A 21,961-nucleotide genomic window follows, 5' to 3' on the forward strand; every position below is an offset into this window, starting at 1 on the left:
TCACCTTACAAAGGAAGGCAGATGGACACTGAAGAGTGGCTTTGACAGCAATTCCTACAGCTGTGGAGTTCAACTCGTCCACGTTTCATCTCTTACATACAGTCTGCTGCCAAAAGATTAAAAAAATGTTAAAAATTATCTACCGAGCAGCTGTGCCATAATTCAAACCCACAGCTCAGCACCCAAATAACCAACACAGTTTTTGCCATTTCCCAGCAGTGTCCCAAGAGCTGCTGTCCCAGATGCTCTGTGGGCATCAGAGCCACTCTGATGAAGACTAACCTACTGTACCAGAAAATTAAAACTGAATTAAAGCTTCCTTAGAAAGCGATAACATTTCCATTTCATTTCCAGGATGATAAATGGAATATTTTTCTTTGAAGGATGAGCCCCGCACGTATCCCAACCAGATCTGCTGACAACAAGATCCTTTTTTACCCGCCAGCACCATCAAGGCAGCAGCTCAGGAGCCACCATGCCCTCAGCCTCAGGCACTCACAGCACACGTGTCAGCATGTTTCTAATCCTGGAGCATTTATTGCCAGGGCTGGGGCAGGAGAAGCAGCACAGCTTGATTCATTAGCTAACATTTGTTTAGTGCTCTGAAGGCTCCAAAGTCCTGAATAAGGTCTACAAGTTACTATTACTGTTTTTCTGATCTCAGGATGAATTTCCCTTGCTGGCGGTTAGAAAAACTTTGCCGTGTAATTGAACAAATCCAAATGGGAATAGCAAAGATGCTCAGAGAAGGGACATGCTGGCATGCTCTCATATGCTTACATTCCCAAGCCTGCAGGCAGTTAAGAAACCTGCCTGTAAGCAATTAATTATGATCCCTCCCCAGATCTGCGCTGAACCAGAGCTCACTTTCTGCTCCACACATTCCGGCCTTTTTGTGCCACTGTCCAACACAGGAGTACAAATGTAGGTGCCCACTCCTTACACAAATGCCTGCAGCAAAAGAACCCATCAAAGCACTCTCTAGGGACAATTCGGTGTAGCTGCAGCTTCCCCAGGCTGTCAGTCAGTTTGATACCTGGCGGCTGAACTGACAAGTTGATGCTTCTCATCTGTTGTATCATACAGCCCGGCACAGAAAAATTGCAAAGGTCACATCCCTGTGCAGATCCATACTCCAATAACCCAGTGATGGGTCTAAATCTAACAAAGAGCAAATGAAGCACCAGCGAGCAAGCACTGGTACCCACCAAAGCAGCATGGCCTCACTATGAGCTGCTGTGCTCTGAGGTCCTCAGCTCCAGCTGCAGCACCACACACACAGCGTGCATGTGGCAAACAGACTGAGCAGGAGAAAGGTCTCTGTCCCCCGCTTGCCAGCCCTGATGACTCACAAGCCCATTGTCCAAAAGATTAAACAGAATTGAACAAACCTGGTAGCACGATCAAAATATAAGCAGCTGTGGCTCAGACACACACAGAGCTCAGAGCCTGCGCGCTGCTCTGACCTCCCAGGGCTGGTAGCAAACATGGCAGTGTCACCGATCACATCCATCTCCTCCAATCTTTGCCCTGCCCGCAGAGTTCAGAGGCAGGTCTGCACACCCCTCGTGTGCTCGTGGGGACCCGGATTTCCTTTTCTTCTCACAAAGCTCTCATCCGACTCCCAGAATGAGACTGTGAATCTCAGAGGCAGCTGCCGGCTTTTGCTGGTTACTGGTAAATCTAGACTTTCCTTTCCTAGCTTTCTTGATGCTTGTTTGCCACATTATGATTCGGTGCTTGAATTTACGTAAAATTTAAATGAGCAGAGCCCAACACACTCGTGTGCTAAAATGCTTCAAGTTAATTTGATCAGACTTCTGGGTCCAGAGTCCCAGCAGACCAGCATGGATAGACTGGGGCTCATTTATATTCATGTACTTGAGATGGAAACAAAAGGAAAATAGAACTTAGGTCCAGCAGAAGGTGCTTTTGAGATCTCTTTGCTGGGCCCAACAAAACTAGAATATCTGAAATATTTCCACATCTCCACAGCAGACTGCTGAGCCCTTGCCTGGCTGTAGTGGGTCTGGGCTGCTGGCCTAGGAAGTTGCTATACAAAGATAGAAGGCTGCAGCCCCACTGCTTCCCATCAGGGAAGACCTCCTGCCTCTGGACCAACTCTGCTGACTGCTCGATTACTGACACAACCAGGATGCCATTGGCCTTCTTGGCCTCCTGGACACATTGCTGGCTCGTGTGCAGCCAAGCATCGACCCACACCCCCAGATCCTTATCCTTCGTTTGGCTTTCCAGCCACTACATGCAGCCATTTGAATATTTCATGTTTTCTTTCAGGGAGAGTTTTTATACTCTTTAATGGCTTTCATTTTATAACCTATTAAAAATCCAAGCATAATATTAAATACATCAAAATCCAATCATGTTTTTTTTAATTTTCTATATGTAGTAAAAAGCCTTTTAGCCCAGCCAAAGATACCTTGGAAGGGATCAGATTTAATTTCAGGGGAAACATCAGCATTCCACATTATGTTCCCATTTGGAAAGGAGGACTATTTTAATCAGCCAAGGTCTCTCAGCTAAGTGGAGCTGTGTGTTCCCAATAGCTTGGAGCTATTGGCAATATGCTGTTAGGTGATAAGGGGGTCCAAAATTTTGGGGAAAGGTTGAGGAACAGAGTGAGACTTATAGGACCACAATCACCTTCAGCAAAGCCCTTGTTCCAGCTGTCAATTTGGGCTCAGAGCAGTTCAGGCTTTACCAATGCAAATTGCTCACTTGGCACATGCTTCTTAGCGGGGCTGGGAAAGTGGAGGGGCTCCCAAAGTCTGGGACCTCCCTTTGCCTCTTTTTCTTCCCCAGTAAACCCACTTCCCATCTGTTTCAGGGCTCTGTGCACTGCAGCATGTTCTTGAGACACAAGAGGGCAGGCACAGGCTGTGCAATGAGACAGGGTCAGGCTCTGTTCCCTGCATCCCTTGTCACCCTGCTCTTACTGCTCCCTCCATTACTACATCTCTGTGGTCCCAACTCCCCTTGCCATCCCTTCCAACCTGTGTCCCCAGCCCTGCTGGTGTCACCCCCAAGCACAGCTCCAGGTGTGATCAAAGCTGCCTTTCCCTGTCCTGGGGACATCCTGGCCACTGTGGTGACAACCAGACTGCAGGCTGCCCGCATGGCACTACTGGGCAGCATTTGTCTCCACGGTCCATCTCCAGCCCCAGTGCAGAAACCCACGAGCATTTCTGGTGCTGTGCAGCACTGCTGGGGATGCTGCTTCTTCCTCCAGACTGCACCCGCAGTGCTATACACAGTCAACTAATAAAAGGCAGCAGATGGTATATGGTATGAGTTACAGAAAACAGCACTGTAAAGGCAGTGTGCATGGTGAATAGATGAAAGCATTAATGCATCAGGCCAAACAGCACAGGCGGTGGAAGAGGAGACAGATTTGGAGCTGGGATGGTGATGGGTGGGAATAGGAGCCTATTCCTGCCAGGCATTTTTTAAACGGGGGGAAACGGTCTTATCTCTGCTCTGGAGAGATGCTGAGTGCAGGAGCTCTGGAGCTGCAACAACTTTCCTGAGTTGCTTTCATTCTGCTTCACACCTCGCTTGGCTCTGCTCAGTGCTGTCCACCCCATCTGGAAAGCACAAGACAAGGTGCAGGAGGCTTCTAAGGTGTCAGAATTCCAGCAACCCAGAGACAAAGTGGTGTCTTCAGCTCATGGCTGCAGTGCAAACTGTGTGACTGCTCACATGTCCTTTGGCTTCTCTTTGCCTCAGTTTCTCTGGTGTAGAAGAGAGAGAGCAGCACTGCATAGCCATATAGCAGTGCTGGGTTGAGTAGTTCAGCCTGAGAGATATTCACATAGGATGCCGTAGGCTGGGAGATTGCATGGCTGGATAACAGCACAAGATAAAAATCAGGCTCACTTTGCCCAAGATAATCTTTGGGTCTGTTCTGGAGGTAAATTCACAGGAGGCTGATAGTCTCTGGGCATCACACCACAGACTGTGACAGCCTGTGGCTGTTCCTTGAGCCTCTGCTCTCAGCTGACTGTCACATCCATGCCACCATGGCCCCAGGGACCCTCACCTGCCATAGCACTATATGGAGACAGAAAGTATTTTTTCCTTCTACATCTGAGATAAAACAGATAAAAATACTGCTGTACACAGAGTCAGTGTGGAGAGGAGCTACTCCTGACCCTTCTCAGACCCAGGGCTACACCTTGCTCCTTCCACCTCCTGCAGCGTGTGCTAAGGATGCTGTCACATCTGGAGGCTTCAGTGTGCAGGATTTTGCAGCATCTCTTGGCTAGGAAACCTTTCCCAGTTTGCCTCCCCAACATCCCCACCCCTCCAAACCTCCCATCTGAAGACACAGCTGGGAGCACCTTCCCTACAGCATCCATCGCAGCTGCCTTCCAGCAGCACCAAACATCTGGCAGTGCTGCTCTCGCCCGCTGTGGGGCTCGGATCGATGCGTGACTCACAGCTCTCGGTGCTTCGCCTGCTGGAGTCCTGAAGTGCAGGGAGGCTGAGACAGAGAGAAGGAAGGAGAGTCACAGCAGCCCCTCTCCCCCACTACCTCTCCCGCTTCCTCCTTTTCTGTCTTAATTTTTTTTTTTCTCCAGAACTGCTGCACGGCAGAGAGGCTTCATGCTATTGCTTTTTATTTCTATGCGCATGCATGGAGCTGAGAAGCATTTTTTTCCCCCCTTTTTCATTTTTTTATAAATCCTTTTCCCTCCTTCCCTTTTTTCCTCCTTTACTTCTCTTGCATTTTCCTGCTGAATTTGCTGCCCGGCTTTCCCTGAGAGAAACTCTAGCAAAATAACACCGGCGGGGTTTTAGGGAGGGGGCTATTTCCTAAAGCCCTGCCCAAAACAGCAGGGCGGGGAGGAGAAGAGATGCCCAAATCCGGCAGCACCTTCGGAGCACGGGAAGGATGAGTCTGGAAGCCTCACTGCCAGCCATCAGCTCTGGGTAGCGGCATCGTTGGCTTCACGCACCAGTTAACAGGCTGCGAGCTGCTCCGCTTGTTTCAAGCTCTCCCTCTCGCTTAACCTCATCTTGTTCGGTGTGTGTGTGTGTGTGTGTGTGTGCGTGTGTAGGGGGAGGACTTTATTTCCATTGGCTCAGCTTTCGCTTCCCACCCACATCTCTTCCACATCACCTTGGTGTCTCCCTAAATAAAACCAGCCCTTCTTATCACACCGACGAAATCAAGAGCTAGAGTTTGAATGGATGTTTGTATAAATATTTACCTCTACGAAGCTATTGCTGAGCTGGTGGGATAAGCTTGTGGCAGCTGGTCTGAGACTGTCTTTGCTCTCTCTCCTCTAAAAGGCTCTAATTACTTTCCAGAGGGGAGGGGAAGGATCCCAGTTCTTGCTACAGTCTGACCCAAAAAGCAGTGCAAGGATTTCACCAGCTACTCCCAATGGATCTGAAGGACAGCACCAGCGAGGGCAGCATGGGGAGCCTGCAGCCTTCCAGCATCCAGATTTTTGCCAACACCTCCACACTCCACGGGATCCGTCATGTCTTCGTCTATGGGCCAGTGACCATCCGGCGCCTGCTCTGGACCTTGGCTTTTGTGGGCTCTCTGGGGCTCCTCCTGGTGGAGAGCTCGGACCGGGTGACTTTCTACTTCTCCTACCAGCATGTCACCAAAGTGGATGAGGTGGTGGCAAACAGCCTGGTGTTCCCTGCCGTCACCATCTGTAACCTCAATGAGTTCCGCTTTTCCCGGCTGACCACCAATGATCTGTACCATGCTGGGGAGCTGCTGGCTCTGCTCGACGTCAACCTGCAGATCCCCAACCCTCACCTGGCTGACCCGGCTGTCTTAGCCATCCTCCAAGAGAAAGCCAACTTTAAGCAGTATAAACCTAAAGTTTTCAACATGCAGGAGTTCCTGGCACGGGTTGGCCACGACCTGAAGGATATGATGCTTTACTGCAAATTCAAAGGCCAAGAATGTAACCATGAGGACTTCAAAACTGTGAGTATGAGCAGATGCTCTGCTTTTCTCCACTCCGGGCATGTGGATGGTGGTGGTGCAGGACCAGGATAGCCCTGGATGTCACTGGCTGTGTTGTGTGGGCACAGTATGATGAGCACAGGTTGTGGCATAGCTGAGAAGAAGCAGGCAGCCTGTTGAGTTTCAGTTTTCTTGCTGGAGCCCTTCTTGTGCTGCTTCCCAGCATGGTGTGGGGTGATGTGGGGGCTGAGCAAGGGGCTGGCAGCAGGTCCAGCACCCATCTTACATGAGGATCCTGGAGGGTGCATGCTGTCAGACCAAGTTGAGCAACGGAGGGGACCTGGGGGTCTCTTGCTATGGTCAGTGAATTTTAGCCAGCTGAAGCAAGAAGACAGGGCTGGAAAAAGGCCAGCACAGAGGCGCGCATTTGGGGATGGTCTGAGCAATGTCCATCAGTTGGTTGTATCTCCCTGGGTGTTTGTAGTCTTGATGAAATTCTGGCTTCTGATCAAACTGAAGGGAAATTTTTCTGCTTATTCCTGATGGTTGTGGATCATAAATCTTAGTTAGCTGTGCAGTGTGGTCAGCAGCTGGGTGTCTTCATGGTGTTGTGTTAGAGGAAAGAAAAAAAATATAGAAAAAGGAAAGAAATCAGGCTGTGTTCTGATGATGGCAGGGAGCAGGAGCAAGCTGGGCAGCCTGAGGATCTTGCAGGAACAGACGCTGATCAGCTCATGGCTCCTGGCTGCCACCCGAGTGGCAGCTTGGCTTGCAGACAGCATCAGAGTTAAATAGAATCAAAAAGTAGACTGTTGGAAGAGGAGATGACATCCGTGCACTGCTGGGTAATGAGGGGCTGCAAAGGGGCTGGTGGCTGGAGTGCTGCCTGGGCAGAGCTGTGGGCACTCGAGTTGGCACGGGACTAAGCTGCACTTTACTCTCAGGCCATTCTGGCTCATCCCTTCCCACCGATCTGCCACCAGTCTGCCCTGGTTGGGGGCTCAGCAGCCCAGCAGTCAGCCATGCAAACAGCTCCCAGGCAGCTGTCTGTCTGAGAGCAGTGCTGCCTGTTCTGTAGATAGGCTGGGGCTGAAGCAGACTTTATGATGGTTTGGTTTGCCAGCTGGATTTGGGTCTGTTTTTAGGAGTATTTTATGCCTCTGCTGCTTGTGGGTCTCCCAGCAAATGGGTCCAACTCACTCATGTTCCATAGCCATTTCCAACACCTGGACTGTGCTCTCCTTAGATGCCTAAGTAGGAAGGTTGCATTTCATGTCAGTTGTTGCCTATGGCTGTTTTGGACTGGATACCAATCAGACTGTTCCTTTCCTTCTGCTCTGTGGGCAGACCTCAGCAGAGGCTGCTGTAAGTTTTTGGAACGTATCAAAAAAGTTGCTAGGGGAAGAGAGAACTAAAGCAAAACCATGTGTGAGAAAGTATGGAAAATGGATAGAAAGAGAGAAAAAGATGCTAAAATCCGGAGGGAAAGCAAAGATATGCTTACCAATAATGCAATAAGCACCAGCCAGAAGCAAATCTCCAAAGCCTAAGTAGCAGGTTGAAAACACCTGCAGGAACTCAAAACAGCAGCTCTTGTTGTCAGGTGAGAGGGGAGCTCTGGGCAGCATCTCTGGGAAATGGGGCTGTTCTCTCATGGCATCTTTTTCTATACAATTTCTAGAAAGACAAAACTTTCCCTGTCTGCTAAATAAATCCTGGTTCTGCTAAATCAGGTTGGAGTCAGCTAGAAACAGATGAGGTGCTACAGTCTGACAGCAATTCTCATTGGCAAACACTGTAGAGATTGAGAAATGGGGCAGTAAAACACTTCAGTCAGTTATGCAAAGCAGATGCAGGTGATCCAGGAGACAACATCTTCCCAGTGTTGCCTTCTGCACCTGACACATAAAAATGCATCAGAGGAAGTGCTGGAGGCACAGGAAGGTGTTCTGGCGTCACCAACTCCAGGCAGTCCCTCATGGTATGGAAATCTGGGCAGCAGAACTCAAAAGAGACTCAGAAGCTTCGTTTTCTTTTCAGACTTTGCCTCTAGAGACAAAAGGCAGCAAAAAGTGCCTGCTTAAATGCTGAGTAGATCTTTCCACAGGGAGCATGCTGTAAAGGTCTGTTAGCTGCCTCCGGGCAGAATCAGAACCTGCAATTCTGGAGGAACGTTGTGTTTAATCATCAGCGACCTGTTGCAACTTTGCACACAGGCTCAGTGACAGCCCATCCATTCTGCTGCATTACCAGCTGGAAAAAGAAAAGCGTCGTCACTGAAAATTGATTTCTTTCCTCCCAGGAAGCAGAGGTGTAAGTCCCAGAACAGTTCTGTAATGCGTCATCATGCTGAAGAATTCCAGTTCTCTGTGTACTCCTCACTTTCATGCACCTGGGAGCAGTTTTGCAGCAGAAAGCTGCATCAGTGCAGTACGATGCAATAAGATGCTGAAAAAGGTTGTGCAACTGTCCCTTGGAGGTAATGTATGTGTTGTGTGCAGTGCATCCCCTGAACAAAGCTGCTTGCCCCATGTAGGAAAGCAGAAGCTGACAGGGCAGTGTCCTGACACACTGAACACTTGACCGTACCTTCCCTCCTACTCCTCCTCTACTTCTCCATTACTGCTTTATTCACAGGATTTGGGCTGTGCTTCCTTGCACTCCGTGTTCCTTCTCCCTGGGATTATGTCCCTGTATTATGGTCCTTAAGCTTTTCTGCAGGAATACATCCAAAGGGAACAGCAAGGACTGAGCAAAATATGTGCTGATTCTTCAGTTGGCCTTGCAATGCACTGAGAAGCAGATAAGATAATGCCGACCTCTGCTGTAGGCGAGGTAATGAAGAATAGAAAATTGGCAGAGCACGCTTTAGCAAACCCATTCCTTTCGAGTATTTGGAGGAAGGAAACCTGATCACAGCAGCTGAGGAAATCCTCTCTTCTTTTGTGCATCACTCCTCCCAGGAGGTCTCAGTTGAAAACGACCTCACAGATGGCATCGTTCTGGAGGAGCTGCTCTCCTGCTGCTCAACATGACAGTAAGGTCTTCCCATCCTACGGCTGCTGAGCATGGAAAAGCTGTGGTTTGTCAGCCCTAAATACACTGCTGTAGCTTTCTGGGTTTCTCTACGGGTGTGCTGAAGCAAAGCTTTTCCCCAAGCTTGAAGCCATGGCTCATGGTCCTTGGCTGCTCTGGAATAAAGGAACAGAGCAGCAGTAAGGAGCCTTACAGGAGGTTTTTGTGTGTGGCACAGTAAATGCGTGGAGTAGCAGGGGAGACAAGTCTATGAGAATCATCTCATCTCATCGGACAAATGGAGAATGACTGATGGGCGATGGGGGTGTAGATACCTATAATATAAGCAGCATAGGAATGGGATATCAGAGTCCCACCTTGCTGAGAAAAGTAACCCCAGCAGCCAAGCCTTGGCTGAGATATTCAAGGTGGGGCAGTGGATGCACATTCTGGTCTGGGAGCACATCCTTTTGTCATGTCATTTATTAAATGGGATCTGTTGTGAGAGCTTCCCCTCATAACTAGTTCATTTCTGAGGTAACACAATAACTTAGCTTGTGCCTTCTCTGCTTTTGTTGCTGGATGTCTATTCACGTATTTTCAGTGGCTGTGACAATGAAAGGATATAACTCACGTATTTTCAATACACATTTTTGCTGATAGACAGTGTCCACATAATGGAGAGCATCTCATGTGAATATTCCTATTTTGAGACGCAAGTTTCCATCGATCTATTTGTCTTTACCCATGCATACATTTTCTGCCATTCTTTTTAGTGCGCCCGAGAGGCCACTATGTAGTAAATAGCTTTTGCTTCTTGCACTGATTAGTCCATTCTCATCCCTTATTATACAACTTTCACTTTCCTCCAAACAAAAAAAGTAATAATCATGATGCTAGCTGCTGGATTCATATGATTATATGACCTCTGTTTCATTGTTTCTTTGGAATTCGTGACTTTTTCCAAAGTTTGCCTCAGAATCTGTGAAATATGCCATAATGGCATCTGCTATTTCATGATAACTTTTACACAAATTGGTTCAGTGGCAGTGTTGTATTGTTTCCTTGCTGCCTGCAGTGGATGAAAGGTAAAATCATGGGAAATATTAAAATGTGCCTGTGCTCTTTCTACATGGACCCTAGGCTTTAATACTGCCATGCCTAAAACTCTATGTGAAGAAACATAAAAAACAATACAATACAAACCCACAAAAATAATCCCCCAAAAAAGACCACCACCAAAAACAGTAAAAATATGCATGCACACATACACACAAAAATATGGTTTCCATTTGGAGAGGCAAAATTGGAGCCACATAGCTTGTCCTGACCTACTTCCATACACCTCATGGAAGTCTTCCTTCAGGACTTCATGACAAATAGAATCACAGAATCTTTAAGCTTGGTAACGACCTCTGAGATCCCTGAGTCCAACCCCAACCTATCTCACCACGTCCATTAACCACATCCCTCAGTGCCACACATCTCCACTTTTCTTGAACACCTCCAGGACAGTGACTCCATCACCCCTCTGGGCAGCCTGTGCCAATAAATGTCCCCAGTATCCAACTTGAGTAGAACAATAAGTAATTTCTCCGATATTCCCTTTTGTGCTTGTTCGACCAAGAGCAGTGATGCCCGTGCTGAAAAGCAGGATGTGGTGCTGTGAAACCATGCTGTGTGCTTATTCAGAATGCTCCTAGCAAGGTGCTGGTGGGTATGGTTCAGTGCCTGCAATCCCCCTTGAAGCCAATGGTCACAAATTGAAACTGGTGGTCATGAAATGAGGCAGGAGAAGGTCACATTTTACAAGAAGAGAAAACAGATCTGACTTCAGCATGGGGCTGGGTGGCCTCTTGAGATACCTGACAACCTGAATTATTTCACACATATACTTACGTATATAATATGTAATGTATTTCAACTCTTTCAACTGCATACAGTGTTCAAAAGAAATATCAAGTGTTTTTTTCTAATTCCATTCATCTTTCTTTTAGGATTGATGAGATACCTTACGTGGCTTTCCTTAAGAAAAGCTCTTTGGGAAAATACATGCATGAAAAGCTTTCTTGTCCGAAAGCTGGCACGGGGCATGCAGGTCCTCCCTGGGTTCAGAGGGAGGAAAACATGAATTGTGACTATATTTGCAGGTTTCAAAAATCAGTAGATATTTTGCCACCTGCATCTGCTGAGAGGTTAAATAAAAACACAACTCGAAATGTATGTCCTGTATTAAGGGGTGAGAATAACCTGAAAAGTCTACTAAAAGCTCTTTGGGATTTCTATACTTGCAAATACCTATGAGGAAACCTTGAAAGGTTCATAAACTCAACAACTAGGATGGGAAATGAGATAGATAAGGTGGACAGAGCTGCCTCCACCTGCCATGGATCAATCAATGAGACCAGAAAAAACGATTGCTCCTTGGAGGTGTAGGAGACTGCATCACTTAAACAGATTGACACCTTTGTGCTCAGAGCCCATCGAGAAACAGTTTTTATCCAGCCATGAATTTTATAACTGAAGCATGTTTTTAAAAAAATAAAAAATCTGAATTGTTTTGATGACTTGCTGTTGTGGTCGCTGAGGAAAGGATTTATCCTGTGTGTTAAGCCAGGGAGCATGAAGGGAAGAAGTGAGTGGTAGTGGAAAATGCACATGTGTTTGCCAAGGGTGGGATAGATGAAAGGTTTAATCTGCACTTGGTTACGTTTCCAGAGAGGAGCCCAGTGCAGAGGGACTTGGCCCACAGGAGTGTTTTCACCTCCAACAGAAATTGCTCATTTACTGCTCCCATCACATGAGCCAATTCTGCACAGAGATTTCCTTCCTCCTCCACAGCTGCTCAGAGGGATTTGAAAAGAAAATCAGAACTGAAAAAGGCTGAGTCAAACTCAACCCACTCACCAGGTTGTTCTTCAGATCAGCTGGTCCTGAGCACCAGAAGACTCCAGACAGAGTGAGCTTCATGGCCAGCCCTTGGGCTTTCCCACCAGTCAACCAGGAGGTGCTCAGATCCAACTTCCAGGCCGTGTTAAGAGACGGAGTTTGTCCTGAGGGAACCTGATAGATCTGAGTCTGTCCATATTGCACATCTGAGAAGAAAAAATACAAAATCAAGCAGTTGAAGGTCAAAAATTTTAGTGGGATGCAGTTTTAGTTGTTTTTCAGAAATTTATATCTTCATATCTTTGTTCCAAAGATATTTGGAACTTGGAAATAAAAATGGAAGTAATAGGAAGGTAGGCATGAAATTAAAATAATTAAAAATCTGTTTCCTTTTCAAAGGTTTTGAAATTATTAGGGGAAGAAAGTCAAAACTGAAACACTGTCTTTTTTCATGTTTCATCTTGTTGCTTGCTCTGGGCTTTTTCAAACCCCACTCCCATGGTGGAGGACAGTCATGACTTCACCAGACAGCCAAATCCCACAGAAGAGACCCAAAATGTTTGTGAACCTGAACATTTAAGGGAAATTAATCCTGGTCCAGGAGATGAGAATAAATAAATGCAAGCAAATGCACTCTGGTGACTTAGCTGTACTGTAAGCAGCATGATTGAAGGGCTCCAATTTCAGCTAGTGTGAAGAATGTCTTACTTTCCCAGCTCAAGTAGATGAAGATGAGCTGAAACTCTGGTACAGCACAGGAGCAAATAATTGTCAATCATCGGGATAACTCAATGGCAGGAAAGGAAACATCTTTACAATATGCCGTGGCTTGGCAGTGAGGGCTAAATCCACTCAGTTGATTGCAGAAGAGAATTAATGACCAATGGGAGGAATTAGTGGAAGCTTAACCCTTAAGTCACTGAATTTTTCATGATGATGCTCTGCTGCTCTCTAGCACCAAAATGGGTGGGAAATGTAGAGCAGAACCATTGAGCCTCTGTATTTCTTCCACTGCCAACTGCTATGCTTTGGGAGAGCAGCATGTGCGATCCATCTTTGCCTACCATGCATCCCAAGCAGTGTTTGCAGCACTGTGAGCTCATCAGCAGTTTTCCAGTGATGGAGAAACCTGTGACAGCTGAACAAGCATATCTGGCTTCAGTTTGACCTCAAATGGGGGATAGCATTTTGTTTGGGGAGGTGGGAGGGACTCCAGGCCATCTGGAAAGTAATGATTTACTTGAGGAAGTCTGGGATCAGAACACATTTTTGCTATTGAGCTTCTATTTTTTTCTGTGAAAATGTGGAACAGAAATGTTATAGTGAAGTTTGCTGAGAACGGCAGTTCCAGCTCATCATCCACACGCATCCCTTAGACACACTGTTGGGCTGTATCTCCCAGAAGATAACACAGTGTCCTGCTGGGGAGCTGATGGCTGGCTACAGCAGTTGTACAGTTCTGATGTATTAATTTGTTTTCTTGCACTTCATGTTTGGGCATTTTTCCTTTTTACACTTAAAAGGTACCAAATGTTTCCAGCAAAGCTTTCTGTAAAAGCTGCTACTGAGCTTGTTTCTCCAGCAATACTCCCACCAAACCCAATCCTTATGTAAAACATGGAGCCAGTTTTCATTAGCAGCGTATCCGAAAGGGTGAGGATAACACGTCCTCGTTAGGAGAAGGAGTTGTTAAGCCAGATGTTGAACTTCACACTTGTTGATTGAAAAACTTTTTTCTTTTTTTTTGTTCTCCACCCTGGTAATGAATCCCAGTGCCACCATCCCTTTTACAGCTGCTTCAGGAGCACTCTAAGTGGCCATTAACTAATGCTAAATTATGATGGAGCGTCTCCTGGAATACATGTGACATCCACATGAATAACAAATGAATTCATTCCTGTCAAGGCAATGACAACGGATTGCAGCTGAATTAACATGAGTGCTGGTTGCTGCTCTACACCAACTGCAGAGAGTTCCTTGTAGGGTGCATGTAATTAGAGGGACACACACGATGTGATGCAGAGGGATGCCATCAGTGTGAAGATGTAGCACCATGAGCAGCTATAATATCAAACCAACCCAACTTCCACTGAACCTTGAACTCCATAGGAGTTTGCTTCCTAAGGATATTTGTGCAGTGAAAACCAAATTCACAACAGAAACCAGCACAGGGTTTTGAACAAGCCTGGAGTTGGCTAGGTTATCTCCTAACAAACTTTTCATTGCACTGACTGGAATGAGATTTCCCAGGAGAAAAATGAAAACATTTGTCATAAAGAATTTCTGTTTTCCCTGAAAATAATTAAAAAATTCTATCTCAGAACAAAACCAAATCTTGGAAGCCTGGGATGCTTCATTAAAAGCTGGTTCATTTCAGCTGGTTCCGAATTATTTGATGGGAAAAGTCCTCCTCAGTGGGGGATTTGTCACCTCTTGGAGTCTCTGCATTTTACATTTATAGACCCGAGGCAAACCAGGGTCTATTTTAAATAAGGCTTGGGGCAGAACTCGGTATCACCTGGTATTAGCAAAGGCTTACATCTGCCTTTCCCTGAAGAAGGGGATTTCATACACTATGTTCATATGTCCCTATTTCAAGGGGCAGCTTTCAATGCAGGATGCCTTCTGACAGATCATCTCTGAGCTTTCTGGAGATGGCTCACCTGCAGCCTTATTTCCTGATAGGAGAAACCTACAGAAGATTGAAAATTGGCTAATTTTGTCTCTATCTGAAAGGCTATGAGAATTCTCACAGACATTAGGTTTCTATGAGCTTCATGAAAACTGGCAGCTGAGAGAGACCCAAACTCACATTCACTGAGGAAAACCAGGGCCACCAATGACATTATGCATTTCATCTGACAGCAACCAGCTGTCCAACAAGCATATGTGCCCCACTTTCTCCAAAGGCAGCCTAGTAGTGACAAGACAGCTTACACTTCTCTGACAGCACAGACAGCGTAACGAACTAAGAAAATTAGTATACATAGGGCTGTGCTACCCGTGGGACAGAGAGAAACAACCCAGGGGTAGATGTGTGAAGGTTGATACATGGATGAGGATGTTAGCTGCTCCTAAAATATTCTGATTTTCTTGGTGGGAGTCCATAGGGGCAGAGCAGGGAGAAGTTAGAAAACAAAATACCAGCATTCTTTGGAAAACAGGCTTCATTCATTCCTCTGTTTCAAAGACAATGGGTTTGTTTGTTTGTTTGTTTGCTTGTTCACAAGTTGTGTAAAGCACTCGTTCCTCCCTGGAATGTACAAAAAGAATTGCAGAGGCCAGAGCATCCCAGCTTCTCATGCCAGCACAACACTGATGAGAATAAGAGGGTTCAGGATGTGTTTCTACACAAAGCCCTGGGTTTGCTACAAGGGCAGATACAGCAACATCTGCATGCTTGTTGAGATGCTCCTCTGCTGAAGTGTGAGTAGATGAATATACACGCATATGTCTACCTGTACATGCATGGATTGAATAGCAAGGCTGCTGCTGCAGTTCCTGCTGGGAGCACCAGTCCTGCATCCTCAATTTTTACCTCCATGTTGTCCAGAAAGTAAGCAAAACTTGTATTGGCTTATTATTGTAACATGGCATTGCATGGCTGATATATATTATAATATATATACGCAATATGAACTACATCAGGATGACTGGGGGTACATCAGAGCCTCATGGCTTTGTGAGCTTTATGCAGTAAATGCTCACACTCTGATTCCTCAGAAAGAATGTGGAAGAAGGACTGAAAGAGAGGAGATATTCCTTTGTTTTTACATTGAGGTCCAGACAAATGGCGTGGATCTGATTCCTCCTTCATGAGCTTGGGAAAAGACATAGAAAGTGTGGGTTTAAACCATTTTAATACCTTTTCTTGTAGGGCTCTCCAATTCTGATTAATTCCTCACCATTCTTGTATGACTTCTTTTGCACTTTGACTCTTACGACTCTCCCAAAGAGATGGGAAAAGGCAAAGATCTCTGCTCTTCAGCCCTTCAGCCTTGTTTATCATGGTTTCTTTTCAGCCTATATACAGGAGACTGCAAGCAGAAATATTTCTGTTTCTCTCTGATACCCTGCTTACCTAGATGATCTCATTGCATCGATGGTGCTTAGCTCTTGGGCTCCAACCTGAAGTGAGCTAGCAGCTAAGGGTACAAAACATGAGTACTGATGTATTGCCCTACAGCACACGCAGATGGGATGGATGGAAGATGTCTTGCATGGTTTCTCTCAGGGACCAGAGCATCACCATAGGCAGGATGCACAGGACCATCCCAGATCTAAGCCTTTGTAATTTGGCATCAGCACAGCATTCAGACTGACAATAATGTTTGTCAGCACCGTGGGGCAAGGGCAGTCTTCCTGGTTTATGTTTATTATTAAGCATTTATTTCTAATATTGATTAAAATTTAAATGTGGAGGATTTGTTTTAGCTTGCCTCAGAGGATGGCATGGGTTGTGATTTTGTGCAGAGACAGAAGAATATCTATTGCTCCCATTTGGAAGGTATTAAAACCAAATGCATTTTTTTCTCCAAATGTCATCACTCAAAAACCATTTTGAAAGCCTGGCTTCCTATATTTGCAAGTCAGGTACGCAGTGTACCTGAGCATCCACATCTATTCCCAGCTCTGCAAACCCCAGATAGCTTCTGCAAGTGCCTGCAGGCTAAACAGCATCCCTAAGTAAAACGCTGCCTCCCTTTTCCATTCCAGAACGCTGTTAAATGTGGAGGGGTATTTCTGATCCTAAAATTATGCCTCCATTTCGTGTGCCATTAGCTGTTTGTTGGTACAATTAATTGCTGCATATTTTCCTCCCGTGTTTTTAAGCAATCTGTAATGGTCCCCCCTTGCAGGGGGTTAAAGCACAGGTAAATTCATGTGGCAGACTATTTCTAGAGCTGTAGCAAGGACAATTTAGTTACCAGAGGTAGGGAAATGAGGTCTACACTTATGTTGTTGCAAATCAGATAGGTATTTACACAGGTCCCATTTGCAGTGTAATCAAGGAAGCTGGGGAAGGGGCATCAGTGAATTGTTAGCAGTTACTGTTCATCCTTTTGGCTTGTGTATTCTGGTCCTCCTGTGTTTTTCTGTATCAGGAGGATAACTGTCTGAATCGGGTATGTTCTTGTAATCACACTTGTCCTCCATAAAAGGCTCTCACACACCTGTTTCATCAACCAATAAAACCAGAAATCAGAACACATCATCTTTGGGAAGAACTTCTCCAGCCTGCCACTCCTCTCAGCTGTAAGCCCAAGCAGTTCCATCTCACTGCAGCAGTTCATGGTCCCACTTAGAAACATGGAACAGAATATCCTGAGTCAAAATGGACTTCATGTGCAGGTCTTGCGCTGAACCGAAATCAAAAATGTGGATTCCTCCTCTCCAGTTAATAAAAACCAGACTTGAGCAGCATCAAGCCTTTTCTTCAGCTACCATGTGTTCCTGAGGCACTGGAACATTACCCCAAATGCAGCACCACATGAATGCACCTAGACTGCTTTGGGATTCCAGGTCCTTCTCTTTCTGTGCCAGCTTGTTTTGGGGTCTGTGCAAACTGTATTGCATTGTGTAGCAAAGGCGGCCATAGAAAAGCAAGAGCAGGAGGGTGCCTGATAGTAACAGCTCTCAGTGTTATATTCTCCCAAACCAGAGGCCAGCTGCTGCTCTCCTGACTGTGTGATCCCTCGTTAATACACAATTATCTCCTTGCTTCTTGAAAATACTGGGGTTTAGCAAGTGGATAATTTAGTTACGCTTCTTCAAAACCCTGCCCCAACATGGAAACAAATATTCCTTCCCTCTGAGGAAACCATCTTTTTGCCTTTTCACATCATCATGGATATTGCCATGCAATGGCAATGTTGTTGGAAAAGAGGTTAAGTGCCGAGGTTAAAACAGGTTCAAGCATAATCCAGAGTGCTCTTGGCAAAGACTGAAGTGTTACTGGGCTTCAATGTCCGCCTGCTTAAAGTGCTGGAGTGGCTCACTATTGTTTCTGTATGTCTTTGTGAGAGATGCAAGAGTCAAAGAGAAGTACAACATTTTTCTCCCCTTAACCCACATTCAATGGGGAACAACGACATTTAAGACCTCAGAGTGCATAGAAAGGTTTCCTCCGCAACAACGGAGCTCTGTTCCATCAGCCACGTGTGGCTCAGGCTCAGCTGTTGGTTATGGAGGTGCGTACCTCCATGGCAGCATTTTGGAGTTTTCACAGAGCCGTTGCCTGCCTCTAAGCCAACTGGTGGCTCCAAGGAGCCTCAGCTACACTTCTGTATTGTTGACCCTATTTGCCTTTCCTCCAGCCTCCCTTCCAATGGGATCACAGCCTCAATTTCTGCATCGAGTACCAATATCAACCCAGCAATTTTCACTTTGTCTCAATCCTTTCACACCTAGCAAGGTGTCAGGAAACAGCTGCCAAACCAGGATATTCGTGCGGCCTCCTCCAGCACTATGAGACTCCCAGGCTGCAAAATAACCCAACATGCTTTTAGAACCACCTCTACAAAGCAATTTCACCACCACTTGCACAAGGAAAATGATGCAAGAATGCTTTATATACTATGGGAAGGAATGGTCTGCCAGGATCAAGGCAGAAGGGTTTGCTCAGCAGCATATATTTTCAGACCTGTTCTGCAGTGCCATCCCTGTCTGCAACTTCTGCTGCCAAAGGTCTTTCCTAAGAGGGAAGGACTGAGCAAACCTTTGATGCACTCTGCAATGCAAGGAGATGTCACACAGTCATGGAGCAGCCCAATAATAAAGGCCTGGAAGTATCACAGAGCTCACATATCACTGAGGAACGACCTTCCTGCTCCATTCTTGCTTACCCATCTTGCTCCCATTGATCCCACAATTGCACTCAGCGGCTCAGAGTAGTCCATACTTTCGTGCAGATTTAGTGCAGAATCATAATGCTGAAGTCCTGACTATATATTTATATTAAGTCCTACTTTAACTTTGTGCAGCTTGCCAAGGATCTTTACAAAGCTGCATCATGTAGCCATCAGGAGATGTTCATCTCAGTGGAGAAGGATGCTAGTGTGGGGTGAAGAATCTCAGATGTTAAAAAGCAGCTGAACCCAGACTAGATCAGGTGTAGAGAGACACTACAGGGAGGATTAAAGAAAAGCACCTGTTCTTGGAGGGAAGATTATGAGAATTTAGCTTGTTTAAGCTAGCAAGGCAAAGGCTGTGCAGAGGGATGCAATTACCCTGTAGAAAATATGTCAAGGGGATAAGCACTGAGAGGGAAATGGAGCTATTTCAGCTAAATGGTGATACTGGCTTTGGAGCAAATGGTATGTATTGGTCATGCTAGAAGTTAAAGGAGATTGTTGTGTATTTTTTTTTTTTTTCTTAATGCTTGAAGGAATGAAATCCTGAAGTAACTGCTCAGTAGGAATAATGGGGGGGGGAAAAACCTGGCAGGTTTTCAAACAGGATCATCACTTGCAGGCGGGATTATACGATGCGGTTGCTGGTGATGGGAGGATGAGCTCATGGACCAGTTCAATGCACAGCAAAAGTCTCCCTACTGAAAAGGGATGGATTAGTTGTATACCTGCATCATGGGTGTTATCTGATCTGGGTTCAGTGAGCCTTGCTCGCTTATGTTCTAATGCCAAGGTGAGGAGAGTTGTATTGAAATAGTAGCTGTGAGTATTGTTGTATTAGATTTTGTATAAAAATGGATTGGAATTGTGGTCTCTCCTCTCTATTGCTTAAAACAATGAAACGGGTCTTTCTGATTTAAAGGATCTCTGAGCAGCAAGGGGGGAAAAGGGAAGAAAATAGTGGGCAGATTGATCCTGACCCCTATAGTTTTCCACTGCTCATAATACAAGGAGGCTAGAGAAATGGAAACCCAGTTTGGAAAGACAATAACACAGTCCATCAACAGAAATGAGTTAGTTGTTCTTGACTTTATCCACCTGGGAACTCTGATTATCATCTTGTGAAACAAAGCACCTGGTCTATTATCCCGTAAGTAAGAGAGAGCAAATGCACAGTGTTTTCATTACAAAGCATGGCTTCCCTGCAGGGCTGCTGCGTGTACCGGAATATGCTGCAGTAGAGGAATGAAACTTGGAAATTTGCCCTAAGGTTTCCTAGAGAGAGAAGGCAGTAGTAGCAGTTAGAGGAATTCTCACTCTGCCCACCAGGGCTCCCCACCCACGGCTAAAAAGTGATTGTTGTTGCTGTTAATTAGAGCTGTATGGAAACATTCACAGACAAACCTGGAGCCGCATCAGATGTGCTTCTCAGGGCTGCGTTACAGGCTCCGATTGCAAGTCAGCTCCCCTAAAGGGGGCACTGAGATGCTTGAAGGGTGTGGGTGAGTGGAGATCTGGCATCAAATGCCATGGGAATATGTTTAGGACAAACCGAGGTCCAAGTGGGTGCTAATTAAGACTCATTTTCTGATGACTTGGGAGATGTTATCTAACAAATCCAGAAATGCTGAAGCTGCAGCTCAACCTCCTTTCTTCTTGATTTTAATGTCAGCACTGGGATTTTGTACCAAGTTCATTTTGTCCCCTTTGGAATCCTAAATGTTGTGCTCAAAAGCTCCACCTGAGGTGGGAGACTCTGCCCCTTGGCACTACAGTCTGACCTTGTGGGATTGAAACCCTTTGGTGCTTTGCAAGTCATAAAAGGGATGCTATGGATCAGATCAACTAGATCTCACCTGGAACTGCTGCAAAAGGAGGGATGTGCTGCTTAATCAATGCATCCAATAAGGAGAGACTGAATAGAAAATGCCTGCCTGTTGTTCAGTATAAAGTCCAATGAAGCTATTCCCATGGTTGGAGGTGGCTTTGCTGGAGCTCTCTGCAACATTTAAATCAGCTTTCATGGTCAGCAGTAATGGGTTCATGCTGGTGAGGGAAGTGTGAAGGATCTGCCCCAGCCAGCAGCTCAGCATCACCCCCAGTACATGTCAGACTGGGATGTGAGAGAGTTTCCATCTCCCTCTGCTGTGTTCCAGATCATTTGTTTTGACTGTGTGTGCATGTTGTCAATTCACCAGCACCTCTACGCAGTCAGTTACAATTCACATTTGCTGTTTTTGTTTGTTTTTTTTTTTAATGAACATTTGTTCACTGGAGCATTTTCTGGGGGGTTTGCATGGTGTGCAGAGCCAACCCACATCCCAGCAGCCTCCAACATAATCCAAGGTGAGGAATCAAGCTCATAAACAGATCAAGATTATGTGACCCTGTGGTCTTAGAGGAGGACTCTGAATGCGAGTCTTGCAAGGAAGTCCCAACAGCCACATGGATTAAATTCTTCTTGCTGATGCAGTGGAAAATCCCAGAGAGAAACATGGCCAGCTGAGTCACCTGAAAAGCCAAACACAACCTCAGCCATCACTGCCCTGAAGCACCATCAGGTTGTTATCCAAAATGTCCCAGAATCCCCAGAGCTTTGGAAAGAATTGAGAAACAGAAAGGATGAAGACAGAGCTGGGACTGATTGTGATGCTTTTAAAGATCCAAAAATTCAAGGAAAAAAGGATGCTCGTGGGCTAGGTGAATCTATCAGAGACTTTGTTGATGCAGAGCAGGCCAAATCCATAACTATTGGAGGTAAATATTTTCAAATTAATTACTTCTCTCAGTTGATGGCAAATGATGCAATGACTAAGTGAGACTGCTTTCCTTTCTGTGCTGCGAAAGCCAAATCTGCAGCACGTGCTTGGGAAGGACATGGCAGGAAAGCTAGGGAGTAGATAGAAGAGCAGACACAAGCACTGGGTGGCTCCGAGTCATCCTGGGACACAAATCCATGGCCAGGACACTGGGCTCAGACTGCAAAGTCTTTTACTTCCATCTCTTTGCTCTCAGATGCCCTGGTTGGACAAAATCAGCTTGGATTTTAAGTAGGTAAGATGCTCTAGGATTGAAGTCATCTTGGGATGCTCCAGAGAGGAAGAAGTACGGGTCAGTGTGACACTGCTTTGTGCAGCAGCTTTTAGAGGAGCTGCTCTCTATTTACTGATCCATGTGATTTAGACAGGGGGTGTAACACGGAAGAAATGCTGCATCCAGCTGCGATACATGGGTCACAAATTCTACCTTAAGG

At 45.9% G+C, this 21,961-nt stretch overlaps 1 protein-coding gene across 1 annotated transcript in view; it reads left to right on the forward strand.

Moving 5' to 3' along the window:
* Window positions 1-5,410: 5,410 nt before the first annotated feature.
* ASIC2 (acid sensing ion channel subunit 2) overlaps window positions 5,411-21,961 on the forward strand; it is a 417,764-nt gene continuing 401,213 nt past the window's right edge. Inside the window, exon 1 of the mRNA XM_042836058.1 lies at window positions 5,411-5,974. Coding sequence (XP_042691992.1) covers window positions 5,411-5,974 — 564 coding nt within the window. The remainder of the gene's footprint in view (window positions 5,975-21,961) is intronic.

Source organism: Centrocercus urophasianus, unplaced genomic scaffold (assembly GCF_019232065.1).
Source record: "Centrocercus urophasianus isolate 14NV4802_14NV808 unplaced genomic scaffold, USGS_Curo_1.0 seq_57, whole genome shotgun sequence".
Taxonomy (NCBI): domain Eukaryota; kingdom Metazoa; phylum Chordata; class Aves; order Galliformes; family Phasianidae; genus Centrocercus; species Centrocercus urophasianus.